The 27,345-nt window shown below is 47.1% G+C and overlaps 1 protein-coding gene across 1 annotated transcript; it reads right to left on the minus strand.

The window, feature by feature from the left end:
• Positions 1 to 522: 522 nt before the first annotated feature.
• LOC144490137 (uncharacterized) lies at positions 523 to 27,345 on the minus strand (the record flags this gene model as incomplete). The annotated part of the gene is made up of 5 exons (XM_078207943.1): positions 523 to 2,392; positions 14,970 to 15,104; positions 22,512 to 22,950; positions 24,378 to 24,495; positions 27,025 to 27,345. Coding segments are annotated over 5 exons (1,136 nt in total), but the record flags the coding sequence as incomplete, so codon positions are not given.

Here is a 27,345-nt window from a genome sequence, read left to right on the forward strand (position 1 = left end):
CAACAGAGGCACAGGCAGAACGAGTGACAGAGGCACAGGCAAAACGATCAACAGAGGCACAGGCAAAATGATCGACAGAGGCACAGGCAGAACGAGCAACAGAGGCACAGGCAGAACGATCAACAGAGGCACAGGCAGAACGATCAACAGAGGCACAGGCAGGACAATCAACAGAGGCACAGGCAGAACGACCGACAGAGGCACAGGCAGAACGAGCCACAGAGGCACAGGCAGAACGAGCAACAGAGGCACAGGCAGAACGAGTGACAGAGGCACAGGCAGAACGAGCAACAGAGGCACAGACAGAATGAGCAACAGAGGCACAGACAGAACGAGCAACAGAGGCACAGGCAGAACGATCAACAGAGGCACAGGCAGAACGATCAACAGAGGCACAGGCGGAACGATCGACAGAGGCACAGGCAGAACGATCAACAGAGGCACAGGCAGGACGATCAACAGAGGCACAGGCAGAACGATCGACAGAGGCACAGGCAGGACAATCAACAGAGGCACAGGTAGGACGATCGACAGAGGCACAGGCAGAACGAGCGACAGAGGCACAGGCAGAACGAGCGACAGAGACACAGGCAGAACGATCAACAGAGGCACAGGCGGGCCGATTGACAGAGGCGCAGGCAGAACGAGCGACAGAGGCACAGGCAGAACGATCGACAGGGACAGGCAGAACGAGCGACAGAGGCACAGGCAGAACGATCGACAGAGGCACAAGCAGAACGAGCAACAGAGGCACAGGCAGAGCGATCGACAGAGACACAGGCAGAATGAGCGACAGAGGCACAGGCAGAACGATCGACAGAAGCACAGGCAGAACGAGCGACAGAGGCACAGGCAGAACGAGCGACAGAGACACAGGCAGAGCGAGGGACAGAGACACAGGCAGAACGAGCAACAGAGGCACAGGCAGAGCGATCGACAGAGGCATAGGCAGAACGATCAACACAGGCACAGGCAGAACGAGGGACAGAGACACAAGTAGAATGAGCGACAGATACAGGCAGAACCAGAGTCAAACAGACACAGACAAAACCCGAGACACCAACAAAGAGACAAATACAACACAGATATAGAGATAAACGAAGGCATATGCCGAGATGCAGAAAGATAAATAAGGTCACACAAACAAAGACAGACAGGCAAACAGAGACAGACAGTGACAAATAATGTAACGTACACAGATATGCAGACAGGCAGAGAGATAACGACACAAGCACGCAGCCATGTACGCACACACACACAGAAGGGGCACACATACACAGGCAGATGCATACAATGAAAAGACAGACACGCACACACAAAAGCAGAAGCACACAAGAGTAAAACCAATACACAGAAAGGGACAGAAAACAATCATACAGACAGAAAAAGGAAGGAGACAGTAACAGAGAGAAACAGATAGGGATAGAGATGGGTCAGGAGAAAGCCAAATAAATGTAAAATAGATGGAAAGTAGATTGATATGGAAGATTAAAGCATGCAGGAGTAGAACAGAGACAAACAGATGGAAAGAACAACAGGAAACAAAGGATGGAAAAAGAGAAACAGAGCAGAAAATCAGACAATTAGGGATATTTATCAATGTGATGTTCCAGAGGGAAACATGGGCAGGGAAAAAAAATAGGCAGCCAAATCAGAAAGAATAAAACAAAAGAGCAATGATTGAAAGTGTAACAGTAGAGGACATGAAAGAGGGAGATGAGGAAAATGAGAAGGGAGAAGGATGATTATAAGCAAAAAGATAAAATAGAGCAAGAGACAATCAGGGAAAAGGAAAGAACAGGAAGAAAGCATTGTTAACGCTTCAGATACTGAGGCATGCTGAGATTTTACAGACATTTCATTCCATCAAAGACAAGCAGACACGATTTAATAAAGGAAAGAAGTTTAAATAGCAGAATTCTTCAACACTAAAAATCACAGGTTAAAATTTTAAACAGGTTAGAATTCCAAATCACAGATCAGTATAGATGAAGGAGGCCACTCAGACTTTCCCTCCAAACAATTTATCATTAACCCCATCACTGCTTCTAACTGTCCCACATTCCAACCAACTATCCATTCTCTGTGAAGAGATGGTTTCAAACACGTTAGTTCTGAACTTATCTTTTCCATCTCCCTATTCTGTAGTCACAATTTCATTTCAGTCTCAGGATTAAGCTTTTCTATTACACCCACTCAATCCCTATTCATTTCCCTCTTAGCCCTGTGCTCCCCATAAAGGTCCTAGTCATTCCTCACTCAGTCTAGATCAGATAACTGGCTCTGAATGACGTTGTGGACTAAAATACTGATAAAGTGCAATGAGTCTTCTAAATAAGATAATAAGCAAGAACGAGCCCTGGAATGCAACTGGTGGCAAGGTCGCCATTTCCTGGAAATTAACAGAAAAGAATGGAGCATCAATTGGTGTTATGACATCTTGGTGATCAAAACTTAGGACATATTCCTTTCCAATTGAATGACACCTTGTAGAGGATTCATGGGATAGAGTTGACCATCTGGACAGGTCACTCATGGTCCTCCTCTCCCTTGAGTACGATTAGTAGAGTAGAAATAAAGGTGCATGAGGTCATGCTTTTCCCAACCCTAAATTAGGAGGTTTTGAAGGAAGTTCTGAGAAGATCATATTTCTAGGAAAAGCAGACAGTTACAGTCAGTAAAGAACTCCGGAAGCAGTTCTACAAAAAGCAGAGAGTGAAATTAGTGTAAAATTTAGAAGAGTTAGAAAGATTAAGAATAATCAAACAGAAGTAAAACTTGTAAAGTGTGCCTCAGCTATTGGTTCATGTCTCAAGTCTCCAAACGCAGAGTACCTTGCAGAGAAATAATGTACAAGCAAGACTGGTTAAGCTAGGATGAGAAGAGAGAAGTCAACCACACGTGGAGATTTGGTACAGACATCCCATGAAGAGAAGCAAAGTGTCCCAAAGGAAGGTGGCACCATCCAAAATTACAGGGACCAATCTGCTGAGGAAGACCACGTGGTTCGGTTAATCCATTGCAGAACAGCTAAATATTGGAATAAAACCATGCTAAACCACTCTGTAATATTGTCACTAAGTGTCATGCTCATAACTGTAATCAAGAGACATTACTTCACACTGACCGTTGCGCTTCAATTAAGTACTACTTATAATGACTTACATCTTGTCCATTAATAATTTCCAATAAGAATGTTTTCTACAATCTTGTCAATAACACAATGATTCCATGTTCTCAGATGTCTGTTATCAAGTCACCAATCAGTTTCAACTTCTTCGAACTGAACATTGGGAACACCAAACCTGCTGTTTTCAGTGTTCACCACGCAATCTCTTTCCTTCCCATTGACTCCGAACTGATCAAATTGTTGAAATCTCAACATCCCATTCAACCCCAGAGTTTCAATCTCCATATCCTTTTCATTGTCAAGACTGCTTATTTTCACCTAAACAATATATTCCATTTTAACTGCTTGTCCTCAAGTTAAAATGGCCTTGCCAACCCATCCTGTGAAGTCCTGTGTATCAGGTTTCTCTCTAGCACCATCCAGTCGCCCAACTCTGACTCTATGCATTTTAACCTTCCCCATTAATCATCCCCTTGGCCCTATACTTTGGAACTCCACTATTGTTCTCTGAAACCTTTTGCTTTTTCTCCTTCAAAACTGTTCCTAAGCCTAGGGGGCGATTCCCCCAGCCTGCTGTGCTGCTAGAACAGTGCAGCGGGCTGGGAGACATAAGCGGAGGCCATGTAGCAGGCTTCCCGCTGGGCGCCACAGCCTTCGCACGTCTCCGGCGGCCAGATTTCCAGCATCGTCAGCTCCACGCCAGAAATGTTAAGAATTGGTTCCATCCCTACTTTTTGGACCAAGCTTTCACTCCTATTTCTGTGATATCTCCCTCTATCACATTTATCTTTTCTTGCATTTTGCTTCCCCATTCCCTGCCCATTAATTAGTTTCTACAGTAAAGGTGCTGTATATCTATTAATTCTTGCTGTGATCAATCATGGAATCTTACAAGCCAAGAAAGATTTTCTGCCAATCTTGCTAGTGTTAAATCTTTGCACACGCTATCCAATTAGTCCCAGTCCCCTATTCTTTCCCTATAATCTTGCATTTTTTTAAAGGATTTATCGAAGTTGTTTTTGAAAGTCACTGCTGAATCTGCTTCCTCCATCCTTTCCCAAGCTGTGCATTCTAAATCATAATAACTTTACTTCATTAAAAATTCTCTTCATTTCACTCTTGATTTTACTTTTGGTCAATTATCTTGAATCCAGGTTCTCAATACTTAGGTATGCAACTGTCAGCACTGTACGATGGCACAGTGGTGAGCACTGCTGCCTCACAGTGTCAGGAATATGGGTTAATTCCAGCCTTGGGGTGACTGTTTGGAGCTTGCACGTTCTTCCCGTGTCTGCGTGGATTTTCTCCAGGTGCTCCGGTTTCCTCCCAGATACTAAAGATGTGCGGGTTAGGTAGATTGGCCATGTTAATTTGCCCCTTAATGTCAGGGGGATTTGCAGGGTAAATACATGGGTTGGAGGGATAGGGTCTATGTGAGATTATTGTCAGTGCAGTCTCGATTGGCCGAATGGCCTCCTTCTGCACTGTAGGGATTCTTTGATTATAGATGTTGTACTTAACACATCTCAGTGTCAGACTTCATTTGTGATAGTGCTGGCAACATCAGCAGACTCTTCTCTTAGCCTTATGCTGTATTCTGGCCATGATAGAGTTAGCCTGGGTTGTGCAAGTTCATTCAGGCACCATAGACATTAATGGCGGATTCCCCTCCAACCTTCCTTGTGTACAAGTTAGCAAGACAGGACATATTTGATATTTTATGTGCTTTAACTGTCATTCATCTTACTTCACTTAGCCAAGAACTTTCTACCTTCCAATCGCTGTTTTACTGGTGTGGTGAAGATCTTTGATGTATTCATTTAGATGAATCAAGATCACATACTTGCCAAGTACCAATATATCTATTCAAAAGCCTACAGATTCATGATGGGTGCATTTAGTCAAATAATGAACAATAGGAAAGAAGCTGTTGCATATTCATTGGCCTGCCTTAAGATGAAGGTGTGGCATCTGAGACAGAGCAAAGGTCTGGTCACCTGTTGGCAGACAATTTCCCAGTCTCTTCCCCAAGTGCTCCATTAAGCTTTCTAATGACCTAACATCATATGGCAGACAGAATATGACATGAGGTTACCGGCATGACAGATGAAGGACCACTTGACTTTTAGTCTTGGGCAATATTCTGCTTGGAAAGTGCAATCTTAAGTCCATGCCTCAAGCTTCTAGAAACAATTATTTGGGATAAAATTAGTAGTCACATGGAAAAATGTGGGTTGATCAGGAAGAACCAGCATGGACTTCTAAAGGGGAAATCATGTTTAATTAACTTGTTGGAATTTTTTGAGGAGGTACTAGAAAGGGTCAATGAGAGTAATGCTGTTGATATAGTGTACATGGACTTTCAGAAGATATTCGATATAGTGCCACACAACAGACATGTGAGAAAAGTTATAGCTCATGGATTAAAAGGGACAGTAACAATGTGGATACAATGTGGTTAGGTGTATTGACCCAAAAAGGCACCGGAATGTGGCGAGAAGGGAAATTTCACAGTAACTTAATTGCAGTGGTAATGTAAGCCTTACTTGTGACTAATAAATAATATTCCTGACACTTGCTACTAATAAATAAACTTTACTTACTTTACTTTACAAAATTGGCTGAATAATAGGAAGCAAAAAATAACAGTCAATGGATATATTTCGGGCTGGAGGATGGTTTGTAGTGGTATTCTCCAGAGGTCCGTATTAGGACCCTTGCTTTTAATTTTAGAATGCACGACCTGAAAAAGGGTGGAGGAAGCAGATCCAGTAGCGACTTTCAAAGCAAGTTAGATAAATCCTTGAATATGAAAAAAAAATACAATGCTATAGGGATAGAATAGGGGGTAGGGATAGCTTGAGCAAAGATTTAACACAGGTAAGATCGGCAGAAAATCTTTCTGGGCTTTAAGATTCCATGATTGATTACAGCAAAAATTAGTATTTATGTAATATCGTAAACTGTGAGGAGGACAGCGTATTACTTCATAAGGACAGCCTAAAGTCAGCGGTGGGTAAGTTGTTGGAGGGGATTCTGAGGGACAGGATTTACACGCATTTGGAAAAGCAAAGACTAATCAGGGACAGTCAGCACGGCTTTGTGCATGGGAAATTGTGTCTTACAAACTTGATAGAGTTTTTTGAGGAGGTGACCAAGAAAATAGATGAGGACAGTGCAGTGGACATTGTCTACACGGACTTTAGCATGAGCCTGGTAGACTGGTCAGTAAGGTTAGATCACATGGGATCCAGGGGAAACTAGCCAATTGGATACAAAGTTGGCTTGCCGGTAGGAGACAAAGGGTGGTGGTATGGGTTGTTTTTCAGACTGGAGGCCTGTGACCAGCGGTGTGCCACAGGGATCGGTGCTGGGTCCACTGTTGTTTGTTATTTATATTAATGATTTGGATGAAAATATAGGAGGCATGGTTAGTAAGTTTGGAGATGACACCAAAATTGGTGGTGTAGTGGACTGTGAAGAAAATTATCTTAGACTACAACAGGATCTTGCTCAACTGAGCCAATGGGCCGAGATATGGTAGATGGAGTTTAATTCAGATAAATGCAAGGTGTTGCATTTTGGTAAAACAAACCAGGGCAGGACTTGCACAGTCAATGGTAGGGCCCTGGGAGTATTGTCAAACAGAGAGACCTAAGGGTGCAGGTACGTAGTTCCTTGAAAGTGGCATCACAGCTAGACAGGGCAGTGAAAAAGGCATTTGGCACACTTGCCTTCATCAGTCAGAGCACTGAGTGCAGGAGTTAGGATGTTATGTTACAAGACATTGGTACGGCCACATTTGGAGTACTGCGTACAATTCTGGTCACCCTGCTATAGGAAGGATATTATTAAACTGGAAAGGGTGCAAAAAAGGAATGGAAGGTTTGAATTATGAGGAGAGGCTGGATAGGCAGGGACTTTTTCCCTGAAGTGTAGGAGGATGAGGGGTGACCTTATAGGGGTTTATAAAATCATGAGGGGCATAAATAAGGTGAACAGCCAAGGCCTTTTCCCCATGGTAGGAGAGTTCAAAACTAGAGGGCATAGGTTCAAGGTGAGAGGGGAAAGATTTAAAAAGAGACCTGAGAACAAAGAACAGTACAGCACAGGAAACAGGCCCTTCGGCCCTCCAAGCCTGTGCCGCTCCTTGGTCCAACTAGACCAATCGTTTGTATCCCTCCATTCCCAGGCTGCTCATGTGACTATCCAGGTAGTCTTAAACGATGTCAGCGTGTCTGCCTCCACCACCCTACTTGGCAGCGCATTCCAGGCCCCCACCACCCTCTGTGTAAAAAACATCCCTCTAATATCTGAGTTATACTTCGCCCCTCTCACCTTGAGCCCGTGACCCCTCGTGATTGTCACTTCTGATCTGGGAAAAAGCTTCCCACTGTTCACCCTATCTATCCCCTTCATAATCTTGTACACCTCTATTAGATCTCCCCTCATTCTCCGTCTTTCCAGGGAGAACAACCCCAGTTTAACCAATCTCTCCTCATAGCTAAGACTCTCCATACCAGGCAACATCCTGGTAAACCTTCTCTGCACTCTCTCTAACGCCTCCACGTCCTTCTGGTAGTGTGACGACCAGGACTGGATGCAGTATTCCAAATGTGGCCTAACCAGCGTTCTATACAGCTGCATCATCAGACTCCAGCTTTTATACTCTATACCCCGTCCTATAAAGGCAAGCATACCATATGCCTTCTTCACCATCTTCTCCACCTGTGTTGCCACCTTCAAGGATTTGTGGACTTGCACATCTAGGTCCCTCTGTGTTTCTATACTCTTGATGACTCTGCAAATTATTGTATAACTCCTCCCTATATTATTTCTTCCAAAATGCATCACTTCGCATTTATCCGGATTAAATTCCATCTGCCACCTCTCCACCCAATTTTCCAGCCTATCTATATCCTGCTGTATTGCCCAACAATGCTCATCGCTATCCGCAAGTCCAGCCATCTTCGTGTCATCCGCAAACTTGCTGATAACACCAGTTACACCTTATTCCAAATCATTTATATATATCACAAATAGCAGAGGTCCCAGTACAGAGCCCTGCGGAACACCACTGGTCACAGACCTCCAGCCGGAAAAAGACCCTTCGACCGCTACCCTCTGTCTCCTATGGCCAAGCCAGTTCTCCACCCATCTCGCCACTTCTCCTTGTATCCCATGAGCCTTAACCTTCTTAACCAACCTGCCATGTGGGGCTTTGTCAAATGCCTTACTGAAATCCATATAGACGACATCCACGGCCCTTCCTTCGTCAACGATGGGACTACGATGTTGTGGCCATTACGGAGACGTGGGTAGAACTAGGACAGGAATGGTTGTTGGACGTTCCGGGGTATAGATGTTTCACTAAGTGTAGGGAAGCTGGTAAAAGAGGTGGAGGAGTGGCATTGTTAATCAAGGATAGTTTAACGGCTGCGGAAAGGCACTTCGAGGGGGATCTGCACACTGAGGTAATATGGGCTGAGGTTAGAAATAGGGAAGGAGCAGTCACATTGTTAGGAGTTTACTATAGGCCCCCAAATAGTAATAGAGATGTGGAGGAAGAAATTACTAAGCAGAATATGGATATGTGTGGGGGTCACAGGGTAGTTGTCATGGGGGACTTTAACTTTCCAAATATTGATTGGAACCTTTGTAGGTCAAATAGTTCGGATGGGGCAGTTTTTGTGCAGTGTGTGCAGGAGGGTTTCCTGGCACAATATGTGGATAGGCCGACAAGAGGTGAGGCCACATTGGATTTGGTACTGGGAAATGAACCGGGCCAAGTGTTAGATTTGGTCGTGGGAGAGCACTTTGGAGATAGTGACCACAATTCGATGTCTTTTGTTATTGCAATGGAGAGGGATAGGGCCGTACGGCAGGGCAAGGTTTACAATTGGGGGAGAGGTAATTATGATGCGATTAGGCAAGAATTAGGGGGCATAAGTTGGGAACAGAAACTGTCAGAGAAAGGAACTAATGAAAAGTGGAACTTTTTCAAGGAACAAATACTGGATGTCCTTGATAGGTATGTCCCTGTCAGGCAGGGAGGAAATGGCCGAGTGAGGGAACCATGGTTCACGAAAGAGGTGGAATGTCTTGTGAAAAGGAAGAGGGAAGCTTATCTAGGGATGAGGAAACAAGGTTCAGATGGCTCGATTGAGGATTACAAGTTAGCAAGGAATGAGCTGAAAAAGGGGCTTAGGAGAGCTAGGAGGGGACACGAGAAGTCCTTGGCGGGTCGGATCAAGGAAAACCCCAAGGCTTTTTACTCTTATGTGAGGAATAAAAGAATGACCAGGGTGAGGTTAGGGCCGGTCAAGGACAGTAGTGGGAACTTGTGTATGGAGTCAGTAGAGATAGGCGAGGTGATGAATGAATACTTTTCTTCAGTGTTCACCAAGGAGAGGGGCCATGTTTTTGAGGAAGAGAAGGTGTTACAGGCTAATAGGCTGGAGGAAATAGATGTTCGGAGGGAGGATGTCCTGGCAGTTTTGAATAAACTGAAGGTCGATAAGTCCCCTGGGCCTGATGAAATGTATCCTAGGATTCTTTGGGAGGCAAGGGATGAGATTGCAGAACCTTTGGCTTTGATCTTTGGGTCCTCGCTGTCCACGGGGATGGTGCCAGAGGACTGGAGAATGGCGAATGTTGTTCCTCTGTTTAAGAAAGGGAATAGAAATGATCCTGGTAATTATAGACCGGTTAGTCTTACTTCGGTGGTCGGTAAATTGATGGAAAAGGTCCTTAGAGATGGGATTTACGACCATTTAGAAAGATGCGGATTAATCCGGGATAGTCAGCACGGATTCGTGAAGGGCAAGTCGTGCCTCACAAATTTGATAGAATTTTTTGAGGAGGTAACTAAGTGTGTTGATGAAGGTAGGGCAGTTGATGTCATATACATGGATTTTAGTAAGGCCTTTGATAAGGTCCCCCATGGTCGGCTTATGATGAAAGTGAGGAGGTGTGGGATAGAGGGAAAATTGGCCGATTGGATAGGTAACTGGCTGTCTGATCGAAGACAGAGGGTGGTGGTGGATGGAAAATTTTCGGATTGGAGGCAGGTTGCTAGCGGAGTGCCGCAGGGATCAGTGCTTGGTCCTCTGCTCTTTGTGATTTTTATTAATGACTTAGAGGAGGGGGCTGAAGGGTGGATCAGTAAATTTGCTGATGACACCAAGATTGGTGGAGTAGTGGATGAGGTGGAGGGCTGTTGTAGGCTGCAAAGAGACATAGATAGGATGCAAAGCTGGGCTGAAAAATGGCAAATGGAGTTTAACCCTGATAAATGTGAGATGATTCATTTTGGTAGGACTAATTTAAATGTGGATTACAGGGTCAAAGGTAGGGTTCTGAAGACATAAGAACATAAGAACATAAGAAATAGGAGCAGGAGTAGGCCATCTAGCCCCTCGAGCCTGCCCCGCCATTCAATAAGATCATGGCTGATCTGACGTGGATCAGTACCACTTACCCGCCTGATCCCCATAACCCTTAATTCCCTTACCGATCAGGAATCCATCCATCCGCGCTTTAAACATATTCAGCGAGGTAGCCTCCACCACCTCAGTGGGCAGAGAATTCCAGAGATTCACCACCCTCTGGGAGAAGAAGTTCCTCCTCAACTCTGTCTTAAACCGACCCCCCTTTATTTTGAGGTTGTGTCCTCTAGTTTTAACTTCTTTACTAAGTGGAAAGAATCTCTCCGCCTCCACCCTATCCAGCCCCCGCATTATCTTATAAGTCTCCATAAGATCCCCCCTCATCCTTCTAAACTCCAACGAGTACAAACCCAATCTCCTCAGCCTCTCCTCATAATCCAAACCCCTCATCTCCGGTATCAACCTGGTGAACCTTCTCTGCACTCCCTCCAATGCCAATATATCCTTCCTCATATAAGGGGACCAATACTGCACACAGTATTCCAGCTGCGGCCTCACCAATGCCCTGTACAGGTGCATCAAGACATCCCTGCTTTTATATTCTATCCCCCTCGCAATATAGGCCAACATCCCATTTGCCTTCTTGATCACCTGTTGTACCTGCAGACTGGGCTTTTGCGTCTCATGCACAAGGACCCCCAGGTCCCTTTGCACGGTAGCATGTTTTAATTTGTTTCCATTGAGATAGTAATCCCATTTGTTATTATTTCCTCCAAAGTGTATAACCTCGCATTTATCAACGTTATACTCCATTTGCCATATCCTCGCCCACTCACTCAGCCTGTCCAAATCTCTCTGCAGATCTTCTCCGTCCTCCGCACGATTCACTTTTCCACTTATCTTTGTGTCGTCTGCAAACTTCGTTACCCTACACTCCGTCCCCTCCTCCAGATCATCTATAGACTGTGGAGGAACAGAGAGATCTTGGGGTCCATATCCACAGATCTCTAAAGGTTGCCACTCAAGTGGATAGAGCTGTGAAGAAGGCCTATACTGTGTTAGCTTTTATTAACAGGGGGTTGGAGTTTAAGAGCCGTGGGGTTATGCTGCAACTGTACAGGACCTTGGTGAGACCACATTTGGAATATTGTGTGCAGTTCTGGTCACCTCACTATAAGAAGGATGTGGAAGCGCTGGAAAGAGTGCAGAGGAGATTTACCAGGATGCTGCCTGGTTTGGAGGGTAGGTCTTATGAGGAAAGGTTGAGGGAGCTAGGGCTGTTCTCTCTGGAGCGGAGAAGGCTGAGGGGAGACTTAATAGAGGTTTATAAAATGATGAAGGGGATAGATAGAGTGAACGTTCAAAGACTATTTCCTCGGGTGGATGGAGCTATTACAAGGGGGCATAACTATAGGGTTCATGGTGGGAGATACAGGAAGGATATCAGAGGTAGGTTCTTTACGCAGAGAGTGGTTGGGGTGTGGAATGGACTGCCTGCAGTGATAGTGGAGTCAGACACTTTAGGAACATTTAAGCGGTTATTGGATAGGCACATGGAGCACACCAGGATGATAGGGAGTGGGATAGCTTGATCTTGGTTTCAGATAAAGCTCGGCACAACATCGTGGGCCGAAGGGCCTGTTCTGTGCTGTACTGTTCTATGTTAACCGTTTTTGTCACTTCCTCAAAAAACTCCACCAAATTTGTAAGGCACGACTTCCCTCTTACAAAACCATGCTGTCTGTCACTAATGGGATTGTTCCGTTCTAAATGCACATACATCCTGTCTCTAAGAATCCTCTCCAACAACTTCCCTACCACGGGCGTCAAGCTCACAGGCCTATAATTTCCCGGGTTATCCCTGCTACCCTTCTTAAACAACGGGACCACATTCTCTATCCTCCAATCCTCAGGGACCTCACCTGTGTCCAAAGAAGCGACAAAGATTTCCGTCAGAGACCCAGCAATTTAATCTCTCGTCTCCCTGAGCAGTCTAGGATAGATGCCATCAGGCCCTGGGGCTTTGTCAGTTTTAATGTTCCCTAAAAAACCTAACACTTCCTCCCTTGAAATGGAGATTTTCTCTAATGGGTCAACACCTCCCTCCGAGACACTCCGAGTTAACACGTCCCTCTCCTTCGTGAATACCGATGCGAAGTATTCATTTAGGATCTCCCCTATTCCCTTGGGTTCTAAGCATAATTCACCTCCTTTGTCCCTGAGAGGTCCGATTTTCTCCCTGACAACTCTTTTGTTCCTAACGTATGAATAGAATGCCTTAGGATTTTCCTTAATCCTGCCTGCCAAGAACATCTCGTGACCTCTTTTTGCCCTTCTAACTCCCCGTTTGAGTTCTTTCCTACTCTTTCTGTATTCCTCCAGAGCTCCATCTGTTTTCTCTTGCCTGGACTTAACATACGCCTCCCTTTTCATTTTAATCAGATCCTCAATTTTCCTGGTTATCCACGGCTCTCGAATCCTACCTTTCCTATCTTTCCTTTTTACATGCCTATTCTGCAGCCTTATCAATTGTTCCTTAAAAGACTCCCACATGCCAGACGCAGACTTACCCTCGAACATCCTCTCCCAATCAACGTCCACCAATTCCTGCCTAATCCGGCTATAGTTAGCCTTCCCCCAATTTAGCACCCTCCCCGTAGGACAGCACTCATCCTTGTCCTTACTATCCTAAAGTTCAGAGGGGCAACTTTTTCACACAGAGGATGGTGCGTATATGGAATGAGCTGCCAGAGGAGGAGGTAGAGGCAGGTACAATTACAACATTTAAAATACATTTGGACAAGGTAAATGGATGGGAACGGTTTAGAGGGATATGGGCTAAATGCAGGCAAATGGGACTAGTTCAGTTTAGGAAACCTGTCTGGCATGGACGAGTTAGGCCAGAGGGCCTGTTTCTGTGCTATATATCTCTATGACTCTATGACATAGACAAGTTGGTAGAATGGGCAGATAGGTGGCAGTTGAATTCAATGCGGAGAAGTGTGAGGTGATGCATTTTGGTAGGAGGGACATGAAGAGACATGGGGTAAAATTCTTAAGGGGGTGGAGGAGCAGAGCGATCTGGTGTATATGTGCATAAGTCATTAAAGATGACGGGACAGGGGGAAGAGAGCAGTTAATAAAGCAGAAAGTACTCTGGGCTTTATTAAACGGGGCACAGAGTACAAGAGCACAGAAGTTATGCTGATCTTATATAAGACACTAGTTAGACCTCAGCTGGAATTTTGTGTACACGGTATAGGAAGGTTGTGAACACATTAGAGAGAGTGCAGAAGAGGTTTACAAGAATGGTTCCAGAAATGAGAAGCTTCAGTTATGAGGATAGATTGTGGCGGTTGAGACTGTTCTCCTTGGAGAGATTTGATAGAGATGTTCAAAGTCATGAAGGGCTGGACAGAGTAGATAGGGTGAAACTGTTCACACTCATAAAGGATCAAGATCAAGAGGGCACAGATTTAAAGTGATTTATAAAAGAAGCAAATGTGATGTGAGAAAAAACTTTTACACACGAGTGCTTTGGGTCTAGAATGTATTGATTGGCAGAGTGGTGGAGGCAAGTTCAATTGAGGCACTCAAGAGGGCATCAGATGGTTACTTGAAAAGAAACAATGTGTTGGTGTACGGAGAAAAGGCAGGGGAATGGCATTATCATGATGTTTGTCTGGAGAGCCAGTGCAGAGATGATGGGCCAAATAGCCTCCTTCTGCACCATAACAATTCTGTGATTCTGTGATGTTATCTCTCATATACACCAGAAAGGTCACTTAATCTTCCTCAGTGTGGCTGGCAAAATAAAGGCCCCAGTAATTTAACTGGACATCAATCATTCTCATGTGAAGATTTGAACCTCTGAGAGAGAAGCTGTTTTGCAGGACACGAACACGCACACACGTGGAGAGTACAGCTCTGCTTTATTAATAAGACAGATTTATTGTACTGTCTTTGCTATCAAGCCAGTGGTGAGAATGATATTTATTCAAACTTTGGTCCCACGCTAGCCAAAGTAAGGTATTGCCAGCACTGGAGGACATTACACTGAACAAAGGGCAATGGAAGAGCAATCAATGATTCAAGATCATTCAAGATTCACCAATATCCAGTATAATTCCTTAGAGCATCAGATGATCCACCACATGTTAAGACATAGCTTTTATCCCATGGTGATTAGCAGCCACCATTTTCTCAATCAGTGTCATCAATTTGTCTGTTGTGTGCTGCATAGTACAGAATGCCCTTTTTGCCCTTGATCCTTACCTTTTGGGTAAACAAGGCCTCCTTGTTCTGCCTCACATTTCTGCCAGTTATAAGTAACTGGGGTGGGACCATTTTCCTGAGGATTGTCTGTGAGGATGGGTATAGTTGGTGCTGCTAGGTCACTTTACCCATCTACTCCCACCTTCAGCCTCTTGCTTTATCTCTCACCAACTTACCTGACTAGGTGCCCCTTTCAGTTTGTGGATTTCCTCCTTGTACTGCCTGAGCTGCAACTCCAACTGGCTGCGTTCCTCTTGACTGCTTCTGTATCTCTCCTCCAATGCTCTCAGTTCAGTAATTAATCCTTCACACTGAGCACACAACATAAAGAATCTGCTGTTAGTAAGAGATAGCTTGTTCATATGATGTTAAGGCTTGTCTTATGTACGGCACCATACAAGTCCTGTACAGGACAATACAGAAACCCACTCCTGCAGGGACTCCAATTCCCAGTAGGTTTGATTGCGAATAGTACAGCGGATCTCGAGCCACCCAGCTGACCTGCGGTCTTAGCCCTAACCGCAAATGGATGACGAGCTCCAGCCTTAGGTTGTACCTTTGAGGGGAGATGAAATATCAAATGAATCTGCAGGTTTTAAATGGCTCTGGCTGCTATTTAAAGATAGGGGATGGGGGTGAGTGTGGGTGGTGGTAACAGAAAGCAAAAGGAAGAGTGTTTCATGGTCAAGTAATGGGTGCATATTGACGAACAGGAACTCTCATCACACAGACAGATAGGAACCCCATTGCACACACCAACAATCTGGCTGACTTTTAGCTGTCCCCTGAAATGGTTTAGCAAGCCATTCAGTTATACTAAACTGCTATGAAAAAGCATAAGAATAAAATCAGACAGATTATTTGGCTTTGATCTGGGCATCAGATACAGATATGCCAAAGACACTTCCATGTCCAGCAATCCTACAAAATCCTCTTCACTAACATCTGGGCACATGTCCCAAATTTGGAAAAGCTGTCCCACAGACTAGTGAACCAGCTCACAGAGCCATACATTTCAAACAAATTCCAGACATGGGGGCTGGCAGCATATTGATTATGTTACTGGACTAGCATTTAATTCAATCAATTAAATGTATCTGGATCAAAATTCTGGAACATGCCCCCTCTCACCCCAAACATCACTCTGTATATAGCTACAACACATGGATTGCAGAGATTCAGGAAGGCAGCTCACCATCACCTTTTCAAGAGTAATTAGGGATAAGCAACAAATGTTAGCCATGTCATTAATGTCCACATCCCTTGCTTGAATAACAAAGTAAATAAATATGAGATAAAAAGCTAGTCCCAGGGATGGTGTCCATGAAGGTACTAGTTTGCTTTCAAACCAATCTGGTTCGCTGATGTCCTTTAGAGACGGAAATCTGCAATCCTAACCCGGTTTTGCCTAGAACAATTGGATTATTTAACTGTCCTCTGAAATGGCCTAGAAAGCAACTAATGGAGGAGATGGGTGGAAATAGCAAGGGGGAGGAAGGCGGAGATAGCGAGGGGAAGGAGAGCGAAGACAGCGAGGGGAAGGAGAGCAGAGACAACGAGGGAAGGAAAGCGGAGACAGCGAGGGGAAGGAGAGCGAAGACAGCGAGGGGAAGGAGAGCGAAGACGGCGAGGGAAGGAAAGTGGAGACAGCGAGGGGAAGGAGAGCAGAGACAGCGAGGGAAGGAAAGCGGAGACAGCGAGGGGAAGGAGAGCGAAGACAGCGAGGGGAAGGAGAGCGAAGACGGCGAGGGAAGGAAAGCGGAGACAGCGAGGGGAAGGAGAGCGAAGACGGCGAGGGGGGAGGAGAACAAAGATAGCGAGGGGAAGGAGAGGGAAGACAGCGAGGGGAAGGAGAGCAGAGATAGCGAGGGAAGGAGAGCAGAGATAGCGAAGGAAGGAGAGGGAAGACAGCGAGGGGAAGGAGAGCGGAGACAGTGAGGGGAGGGAAAGCGAAGATAGCGAGGGGGAGGAGAGGGGAGACAGTGAGGGGGAGGAGAGTGAAGACAGCGAGGGGGAGGAGAGTGAAAACAGCGAGGGGGAGGAGAGTGAAGACAGCGAGGGGGAGGAGAGTGAAGACAGCGAGGGGAAGGAGAGTGAAAACAGCGAGGGGAAGGAGAGTGAAGACAGCGAGGGGGGAGGAGAGGGGAGACAGCGAGGGGGAGGTGAGTGAAGACAGTGAGGGGGAGGTGAGTGAAGACAGTGAGAGGGAGGTGAGTGAAGACAGTGAGAGGGAGGTGAGTGAAAACAGCGAGGGGGAGGAGAGTGAAGACAGCGAGGGGGAGTGAGTGAAAACAGCGAGGGGGAGGTGAGTGAAGACAGTGAGGGGGAGGTGAGTGAAGACAGTGAGGGGGAGGTGAGTGAAGACAGTGAGGGGGAGGAGAGCGAAGACAGTGAGGGGAAGGAGAGTGAAAACAGCGAGGGGAAGGAGAGTGAAAACAGCGAGGGGGAGGAGAGGGGAGACAGCGAGGGGGAGGAGAGCGAAGACAGCAAGGGGAAGGAGAGGGGAGACAGCGAGGGGGAGAAGAGGGGAGACAGCGAGGGGGAGGAGAGTGAAGACAGCGAGGGGAAGGAGAGTGAAAACAGCGAGGGGGAGGAGAGTGAAAACAGCGAGGGGGAGGAGAGTGAAAACAGCGAGGGGGAGGAGAGTGAAAACAGCGAGGGGGAGGAGAGCGAAGACAGCGAGGGGAAGGAGAGTGAAAACAGCGAGGGGAAGGAGAGGGGAGACAGCGAGGGGAAGGAGAGTGAAAACAGCGAGGGGAAGGAGAGTGAAGACAGCGAGGGGAAGGAGAGTGAAAACAGCGAGGGGGAGGAGAGTGAAAACAGCGAGGGGGAGGAGAGCGAAGACAGCGAGGGGAAGGAGAGTGAAAACAGCGAGGGGAAGGAGAGGGGAGACAGCGAGGGGGAGAAGAGGGGAGACAGCGAGGGGGAGGAGAGCGAAGACAGCGAGGGGGAGGAGAGTGAAGACAGCGAGGGGAAGGAGAGGGGAGACAGCGAGGGGGAGGAGAGCGAAGACAGCGAGGGGGAGGAGAGTGAAAACAGCGAGGGGAAGGAGAGGGGAGACAGCGAGGGGGAGAAGAGGGGAGACAGCGAGGGGGAGGAGAGCGAAGACAGCGAGGGGGAGGAGAGTGAAGACAGCGAGGGGAAGGAGAGGGGAGACAGTGAGGGGGAGAAGAGGGGAGACAGCGAGGGGGAGGAGAGCGAAGACAGCGAGGGGGAGGAGAGGGGAGACAGCGAGAGGGAGGAGAGTGAAGACAGCGAGGGGGAGGAGAGCGAAGACAGCGAGAGGGAGGAGAGTGAAGACAGCGAGGGGGAGAAGAGTGAAAACAGCGAGGGGAAGGAGAGGGGAGACAGCGAGAGGGAGGAGAGGGGAGACAGCGAGGGGAAGGAGAGGGGAGACAGCGAGGGGGAGGAGAGCGAAGACAGCGAGGGGAAGGAGAGCGAAGACAGCGAGAGGGAGGAGAGCGAAGACAGCGAGAGGGAGGAGAGTGAAGACAGCGAGGGGAAGGAGAGGGGAGACAGCGAGGGGGAGGAGAGGGGAGACAGCGAGGGGGAGGAGAGCGAAGACAGCGAGGGGAAGGAGAGCGAAGACAGCGAGGGGGAGGAGAGCGAAGACAGCGAGAGGGAGGAGAGTGAAGACAGCGAGGGGAAGGAGAGGGGAGACAGCGAGGGGGAGAAGAGGGGAGACAGCGAGGGGGAGAAGAGGGGAGACAGCGAGGGGGAGAAGAGGGGAGACAGCGAGGGGGAGAAGAGGGGAGACAGCGAGGGGGAGGAGAGGGGAGACAGCGAGGGGGAGGAGAGGGGAGACAGCGAGGGGGAGGAGAGCGAAGACAGCGAGGGGGAGGAGAGTGAAAACAGCGAGGGGAAGGAGAGGGGAGACAGCGAGGGGGAGAAGAGGGGAGACAGCGAGGGGGAGGAGAGCGAAGACAGCGAGGGGAAGGAGAGCGAAGACAGCGAGGGGGAGGAGAGCGAAGACAGCGAGGGGGAGGAGAGCGAAGACAGCGAGAGGGAGGAGAGTGAAGACAGCGAGGGGAAGGAGAGGGGAGACAGCGAGGGGGAGAAGAGGGGAGACAGCGAGGGGGAGGAGAGCGAAGACAGCGAGGGGGAGGAGAGCGAAGACGGCGAGGGGGAGGAGAGCGAAGACGGCGAGGGGGAGGAGAGCGAAGGGGAGGAAATTGGAGACAGCGAGGGGGAGGAGAGCGTAGACAGCGAGGGGGAGGAGGCCGGAGACTGCGAGGGGGAGGAGAGTGAAGACAGCGAGGGGGAGGAGAGGGGAGACAGCGAGGGGGAGGAGAGCGAAGACAGCGAGGGGAGGAGAGGGGAGACAGCGAGGGGGAGGAGAGCGAAGACAGCGAGGGGGAGGAGAGCGAAGACAGCGAGGGGGAGGAGAGCGAAGACGGCGAGGGGGAGGAGAGCGAAGACAGCGAGGGGGAGGAGAGGGGAGACAGCGAGGGGGAGGAGAGCGAAGACAGCGAGGGGGAGGAGAGCGAAGACAGCGAGGGGGAGGAGAGGGGAGACAGCGAGGGGGAGGAGAGCGAAGACAGCGAGGGGGAGGAGAGCGAAGACAGCGAGGGGGAGGAGAGCGAAGACGGCGAGGGGGAGGAGAGCGAAGGGGAGGAAATTGGAGACAGCGAGGGGGAGGAGAGCGAAGACAGCGAGGGGGAGGAGAGCGAAGACAGCGAGGGGGAGGAGGCCGGAGACTGCGAGGGGGAGGAGAGTGAAGACAGCGAGGGGGAGGGGAGAGGAGACAGTGAGGGGAGAAGGCCGGAGACAGTGAGGGGGAGGAGGGTCAAAACAGCAAGAGGGAAGAGGGTGACATTGGACCTCCCAATATTTGGCTGGATGATATTATGGCTCACCAATGAATAGATATCAGACAGGCAGTCTGGCAACTCACAGGCAGTCGACAGGTAAAGACGTTCCACTGAGTGTCCTCGGCACATATATGGAAATTGGCCCCATGTCATCAAATATAGATGAAGAAGTGGAAGGAGGAAATGAAGTAAAGGCAGCTGAAAGGGTGGTTGCAGAAATTGTGACAAAGAAATGCATTAACTTCTTATTAAAGGAGCAGTGGAGTGGAGGGGATGGAGAGACACTGAAGAAGACAACTGATAAAGGGGAAAAGCAGCCAAGATTAGCAGTGGCCTTCACAGTGGCCTTAAAGATGTGAGTGGTTTTGACTTCAAAGTTAACGTTTATTCATTAGTCACAGGTAAGGCTTACATTAACATTGCAATGCAGTTACTGTGAAATTCCCCTAGTTGCCACACTCCGGTACCTGTTCGAGTCAATGCACCTAACCAGCACGTCATTCAGACTGTGGAAGGAAACTGGAGTACCCGGAGGAAACCCACGCAGACATAGGGAGGACATACAAACTCCACAGAACCCCAACCGGGAATCGAACCCGGGTCCCTGGTGCTGTGAGGCAGTAGTGTTAACCACTGTGCCACCGTGCCGCCCCATGAGTCTCAGCCAAGTTTGGTGATGGATGACTAAACCAACAACTTTGCTCAAGTTTGCAAACAGGGAGTTGACTTGAGCAAGTACACATGGAAGTGGATTCGAAAAGAGATGAGGGAACGTGCGTGGTGAGGGATCGAAGGACATGGTTGAAGACAGATTTATCAGTGATCTAGATGGCAGCAGTACAAAAGCAACAGTAGATAGCAAATTCAAGGGCTGGCTGTGAATTGGTGTCTATATGGTAGCAGGCAGGACAGGAGTGTAGTGAGTTCCAAAGAGAAAGGACAAGGTATGGTGAGGTGAAGATTGAAAACAATGAAATTTACCTGCACAAAGCAAGTGAGGGGAGCAAAAATAAATGATTTTTAAAAAATTGTTTCATTGGATGTGGTTGTCACTAGCAAAGCCATAATTTTCTACCTTTCCCTAATTGCCCTTGGAAAGGAAAGCCACTTTCTTGAACTGCTGCAGTCCATGTGGTGTTGGTACACTCACAGTGCTTTTAGGAAGAGCGTTCCAAGATTTTGACCCTGTGACAATGAAGGAACAGCGATATATTTCCAAGTCTGTATGGTGTGTGTTTTGTAGGGGAATTTGTAGGTGGTGTTGTTCCCATGGGTCTGCTGCCCTTGTCCTTCTAGATGGTAGAGGTCATGAGTTTGGAAGGTGCTGTCAAAGGAGTCTTGGTGAGTTGCTCACCGAATGTTTTACCTAGTACATACTTGCTGCCATTATATGTTGGTGGAAGAGGGAGAGTGAATGTTTAAGTTGGTGGGTAGGAGTGTCAATCAAGCTGGCTGTTTTGTCTTGATTGGTGTCCTACTTCTTGAGTGTTGTTGGAGCTGCATTCATCCAGGAAAATCACACTCCTGACTTGTGCCTGGTAGATAGTGGACAGGCGTCAGGAGGTGAATAATTCTCCTCAGAATTCCCAGCCACTGGCCCACTCTTGTAGTCACAGTATTTATTTGGCTGGTCCAGCTCAGTTACTGGCCTATGGTAACCCCTGGAAGTTGATACTGGGGGAATTCAGTAGTGATAATGCCAGTGAATGTCAAGGGGAGATGGTTAGATTCTCTCTTGTTAAAGATGATCATTGCCTGGCACTTGTGTGGTGTGAGTGTTACTTCATTATATCCATATATTCCCTATATCTCAGTGAAAGGTCCAGCTGAGAGTGATGTATGGATGAAAGAGAAAACAAAGATTTTTTAAAATAGTGATGGGTGGAGCAAATAAAGGAAGAGATGGTGCCAGAGGAGTCGTGTGAGAAACCATGGTGTGATAAAAGGCACAGCGCCACAATGGGCGTTTGGTCAGAATGGGCGATGGAATGCATGGCCAGACGTGGAGCATTCAGCAAGCGGCAGTTTCATACAGAGGGAACATGCATATTGTTATTTACAACACCAGGTTAAAGTCCAACAGGTTTATTTGGTAGCACGAGCTTTTGGAGCACTGCTCCTTCATCAGGTGAGTGGAGAGTTGGGTTCACAAACAGGACATATATAGACACAGACTCAATTACAAGATAATGGTTGGAATGAGAGGCTTAACTGGTAATCAGTTGGTGGGACAGTATTGGAGAGAGGGTTAAGCACAGGTTAAATAAGTCTCTTTAACCTGTGCTTAACCCTCTCTCCACTTGCATTGTCTGTATCTGTAAAGACTTGATTACCTGTAATGACCCGCGTTCCAACCATTATCTTGTAAATTGAATCTGTCTATATGTCCCGTTTGTGAACCCAATTCTCCACTCGCCTGATGAAGGAGCAGTGCTCCGAAAGCTCGTGCTACCAAATAAACCTGTTGGACTTTAACTTGGTGTTGTGAGACTTCTTACTGTGCCTACCCCAGTCCAACGCCGGCATCTCCACATTATAGTTATTTACAGTAGAATTGTGGATAAGAAGGGCCCTTTAATGAGTAAACTCAGGATGTCAGTGAGAGGGGAGGATGAGACAATTAAGATTGTTGGTGTTAAGGAGGCAGCAACTGGGGACTCTCAACTGAAATGTCAGAGTTCTAAGAGAGCTATTCCCCCTCCTGGATGCAGCAGCTGTGGTTTCCAGGTTCAGATACTTCTCAATATTTCAGCAACATTTCAGTAATATTCAATCCTACTGCTCTCCTCCCAAACTCCAAAGAGAAATGCACTTCACAAACCTCAGTGGAATGTTTTTCTCTGTGACCGTGCACACAGTTGGAGGCAATTACTAAACTGTTATTCCTCGGTCCTATGTTGCGGTTACCTCATGTTGGACTGACAGAGCCTTCTCTTCTGCTTGCAGTAGTCGGTGTCTCAGACCCAATTCATCAATCAGGCCTCTCTCTTCATGCCACTGTGGACCTCGAGGACCAAGCTCAGTTGTACCTTCCACCTTCTGGCTGGATGTCACACTATCTCCGCTGCTTCTGTCCTTTGGGACCTGCTGTTCTTTGACCACCTGCCCATTGTCAAGCTGATTCCTTACAAAAGCTCGATCACTTGGGACTATTTTATCACAGGATTTCTCCTGATCTTTTCGCAGTAGCTCTTTCTGTGTAGGACTTGGATTCTGCTGCAAGCTTAAACCTGCTGCACTTGGCCCTTTACCACTTTCTTTCCAGGGCAAGCTTTTGGTTTCTATTCCTTGCTGCTGCTGTCGGTTTTCAGTCCTCTGAGTGTCTGCTTTAAATCCTTCAACCGATCTATAAAAATAGATGGGAATCTGAATAATCTGCATCTGATCAATCCCTCCAGGGCCTCTTGAACAGACTGAACATTAGTTATTACCTAAAGTAACCGTGAAACTGTGAGGCTATGTATACTGGGGTTAAATACTGTGTAACATTCCTCTACACAGTTCTATTAACCACTCCCAGGACAGGTACAGCATGAGATTATATATATAAACTCCCTCAATACTGTCCCACCAAACACTTTCAGGGCAGAAATAGCACAGATTAGACACAGAGTGATAAAAGCAAATTACTGCGGACGCTGGAACCTGAAACCAAAAGAAAAAATGCTGGAAAATCTCAGCGGGTCTGGCAGCATCTGTAAGGAGAGAAAAGAGCTGACGTTTCGAGTCCAGACGACCCTTCCATCCAAGGTCCAAAACATTCATTCCAGGTTAAGCAGTGTTTCACTTGCATCTCTTTCAATTTGGTCTATTGCATTCGCTGCTCCCAATGTGGTCTCCTCTATATCGGAGAAACCAAGCATAGACTGGGTGATCGCTTTGCTGAGCACCTTCAGTCTGTGCACGATCAGGATCCTGACCTTCCGGTTGCTTGCCATTTTAACACACAATCCTGTTCCCATGCCCACATGTCTGTCCTTGGCCGGCTGCAATGTTCCAGTGAAGCTCAACACAAACTGGAGGAACAGCATCTCATCTTCCGGCTAGGCACTTACAACCTTCCAGTCTCAACATCGAATTCAACAACTTCAGATGATTAGCTCTACCCCACCTCGACTCCTTTGTTTTCATTCTATTTAATTTAATTTTTTTACTGTTCTCTACCTTTTATTTCTTTTTTGTCTTTCTTCATTTTTCTTCCCATTCTTTTCCCTTACTTTATGCCCCTTCCCTTACCTTTTCTCCCCCTTTGCTTCTCCTTTTCTAAATCTTACCTCTGTCCCATCCATTTTTCTTCCCCCCACTCGCCCCCAACATTTTCATTTTAGCTTCTCTGCCGTTTGGCCATTCACACCCTTTATTCTCTCTGTGGACAGCTATTAACTGGTTTTCCTGGTTTCTGTGGCAATGACTCATCTTTCATTCCCTCACCCTGCAGTATAAATATCTCCCACTTCCTATGCCTTTTAGCTTTGACAAAGGGTCGTCTGGACTCGAAATGTCAGCTCTTTTCTCTCCTTACAGATGCTGCCAGCATCTGTAAGGACCTGCTGAGACACAGAGTGATGTTCCTTCTGCACTGAGGGAGTGAACAAATGACTGAGAATGTTGAAGTGTATAAGTGACTGAGTGTGTACATGAGTGAGTGTGTGTGAGTGTGAGTTTGAGAGTGAGTGAGATTGTGATCGTGTGTGAGAGAATGGGAATGAGTGAAGATGAGTGTGTGCAAGTACATGTCCATACACTAGTACACACATTAAAAGAGTCTCTTACCTGCGGCTCTGCTGTTCCATTTGTTGTAATCTTTCCCTCAGCTGTTTGTTATCGTCCTGTAGAACTCGACACTCTTGAGCCAGATTCCGACACTCGACCTGCAGATTCTGCACCGCACCTGTTATATACACAGCTCAAATATCAACACAAACGTGCAGACAGGCAACCATTTCTGGTCAGGCATTCCAAGATCTAACAATCAACCCTTGCATGAAAAACATTCTTCTAATCTCCCCCTTCATTTTTTAGTGATGATCTTATACAGAAACACACAGAAGTTAGAAGACTGAAACAGACCATTTGGTCCAATCAGTCTATATTGGTATTTAACATTCACATGAGAAAACAGTTCGAATCACATTTTTCTGCCCCATTCCTATACCCCTTAAACTTGTCCTTCATCTCCCCATCTAACCAAATCTCCAATTTGGTCTAGTTTTTGTACTAATAGTTTCCTTTTTCAAGTTGGATCTTAAAACTTATTTTGTGGTCGCAAATTTCAAGAAGCTCACTCACATTTAGCTCATCTACCTGATCCATAACCAGATCTAGCAACACGTCTGCCACAAGTTATTGCTTGAGGAAGAGATTGTGCACAACTTATAAATTCCATTCCCATTTCTCCATTTACTTTCTGTCCTGATAGATAAGTGTATAAGTAAATTCCACAAGAACAATAATTTTGTTATTCCAGTTCATCCTGCTAATCATACAGCATTCTTTCCATTTCTTTTTCTTCAGCTTGAAGGTGTGCAATGTAGCCTTACTAACATATCAAACATTTTTATTTAGCTTTGAGCTGCAAACATATTGACTGTATTTATATCCTTTCTTCGTCCATCTACCCTCGACAGTATGTATTCTCTCCTTTACCAATATTGCTACTCTACTCCGTTTTTATTTCCTATCACTTATAAATACATTGGCTGGGATTCTCCTCAAAAAAATCTAAGTCTCCAATTCGCGTGAAAACAGGAGCCGATTTTTTTAGCGGGATTTTCAGATTGAATCTCCGACGCTCTGTGCATCACAGAGCACCTTAGCGGGATTCCCTCTGAAAATCAGGGGATGGGGCCTATTCCCACCCGAGAGGCCGGCAGCATAGAGCTGAGCGGGCCACTGTGCATTGCCGGCCTTCTGATCGTTGGCCAGTCATACAACTCCCATACCCCGATCGCTGGCCTCCCAGACCTCCCGGGCCGAACCCTATGTCCCCATGCCCTGGCCAGCCCCGATCTCCCCGACCTCCCCCCCACCGCCACTAGCCCCAATCTCCCGACTCACCCGGCAGCCCCGAACCGCCCCCACTCGGATGGCCAGCCCCAATCACCGTCCTCCCTCCCTTTGCCAACGATCCACCAATCCTGAATGCAGAGTGGCAGCGGGACACCCCACCCCCACCGATCGTCCCCCCAATAGGCTCCACCTCCAATAGGCCCTTTCTCCTCCTGCTAATCACACTTTTCTGTATGGTATCTATCTATTTCATCCATCCTTCTGAAGTTTGTTAATGCTATTAAGCCTAGACCTTCCTGTTCAACACTTCCTTCTGTTTCCCTAGTTAATTTCCCACACTCAAAATTTTTTAAGTGATCATTTTCCAATGATTTTAATGCCCGAGCTTCAGTCTTTGCCCCAATTATAATGAACCCCTTTGGCTTTATTGCTTTTGTCCACATCCCTGTTGTTAAGTTGTTTTCTGGATGAATATTATTTTCATCGACATCTCTGTTCTCCATTAGCTGATCTTGGTTGGTTTTATTCTTCCAGCATCTCTACTATCTTAGTTTCAAAAATTTGTCACTTCCCAATTTTGCTGTTTTCTTAGGGCATTAAAGTCCTCCCTGTTCAGGAGCAGCCTACCTTTGCAGGGCAGCACCTTGGCACACTGGTTGGCACTGCTGCCTCCCAGTGCCAGGGACCCAGGTCTGCGTTGGCTTCCTTCGGTTCCTCCCACAGTCTAAAGGTGGATTACAGGTTAGGTGGATTGGCCATGCTAAAATTTGCCCCTTAGTGTCCAAAGATATATAGGTTAGATGGATTAGCCATGCTAAATGCTTGGGGTTACAGGGATGGAGCAGAGGGTGGGCCTGGGCAAGGTGCTCTTTTGGAGAGTCGGTACAAACTTAATGGGCCAAATGGCCTCTTTCTGCACTGTATGGATTCTCTGGTTCTAATAATAGTCATAAAACTGGTTCCAACACCCATGAGTGAATGGAATCCCTCTTCCTGATGCTATACCTTTCACTGAAATAGTGATTTTCTCTTATCTTTCCACATACCATCGCCGCCCGCCCCCCCGCCCCCCCCCCCCCCCCCCCCCCCGCCCCACCCTTTCCCACTCTAGTGCATAGCTGAGGAATTAACCTGACATTCCCAGCATGGAGACCAATTCCTGAACACATCCTGCAGGACCTCAGACCTTTCTGCATCCAGAAAACTGACCCCTAACAACCCATCCTGCCTGAAACCCAGTAATTAACCCCGACAACTTTCCTCTCCTGAACCCAAAAACCTTACCTCCACCTGAACCCCAATAGCTCACCACACCTGAACCAACTACCCACGAACATACCAGCCAAGGCCAGTCCTTCCCCAGTTAATGGCATCTCTACATGGAATACCTCCTCCTTAACCTGCTTCGTACCCTGAAGTTGGGTGACCTCTTCAGAGTTTTTCCTCTGCTGACTGTCACTTTTCATCTGTATCTCTGCCCTCAGTGTAGTAATCTCCAGCTCATATTCCAGTGTTGTCTGCTGAAGGTGCTCCAGTTCTGCTCGGATACGGCACAGCTCCTCCTGCAAAGTGGCAATCTCATTCTCCCGCTCTCCTGCTGCCTCCTCAGCCGCCTGACGCAGGTTCACAATCTCTTCCTGTGCACAATGCAGTTCCTCATGAGCCTCCATCAGTTCACTCTCCTTCTCTTCTTCCAAACTATCGATCTCTTCTTGAACAGACCGGAGCTGTG

This window comes from Mustelus asterias, unplaced genomic scaffold, assembly GCF_964213995.1.
Source record: "Mustelus asterias unplaced genomic scaffold, sMusAst1.hap1.1 HAP1_SCAFFOLD_2924, whole genome shotgun sequence".
Classification (NCBI taxonomy): domain Eukaryota; kingdom Metazoa; phylum Chordata; class Chondrichthyes; order Carcharhiniformes; family Triakidae; genus Mustelus; species Mustelus asterias.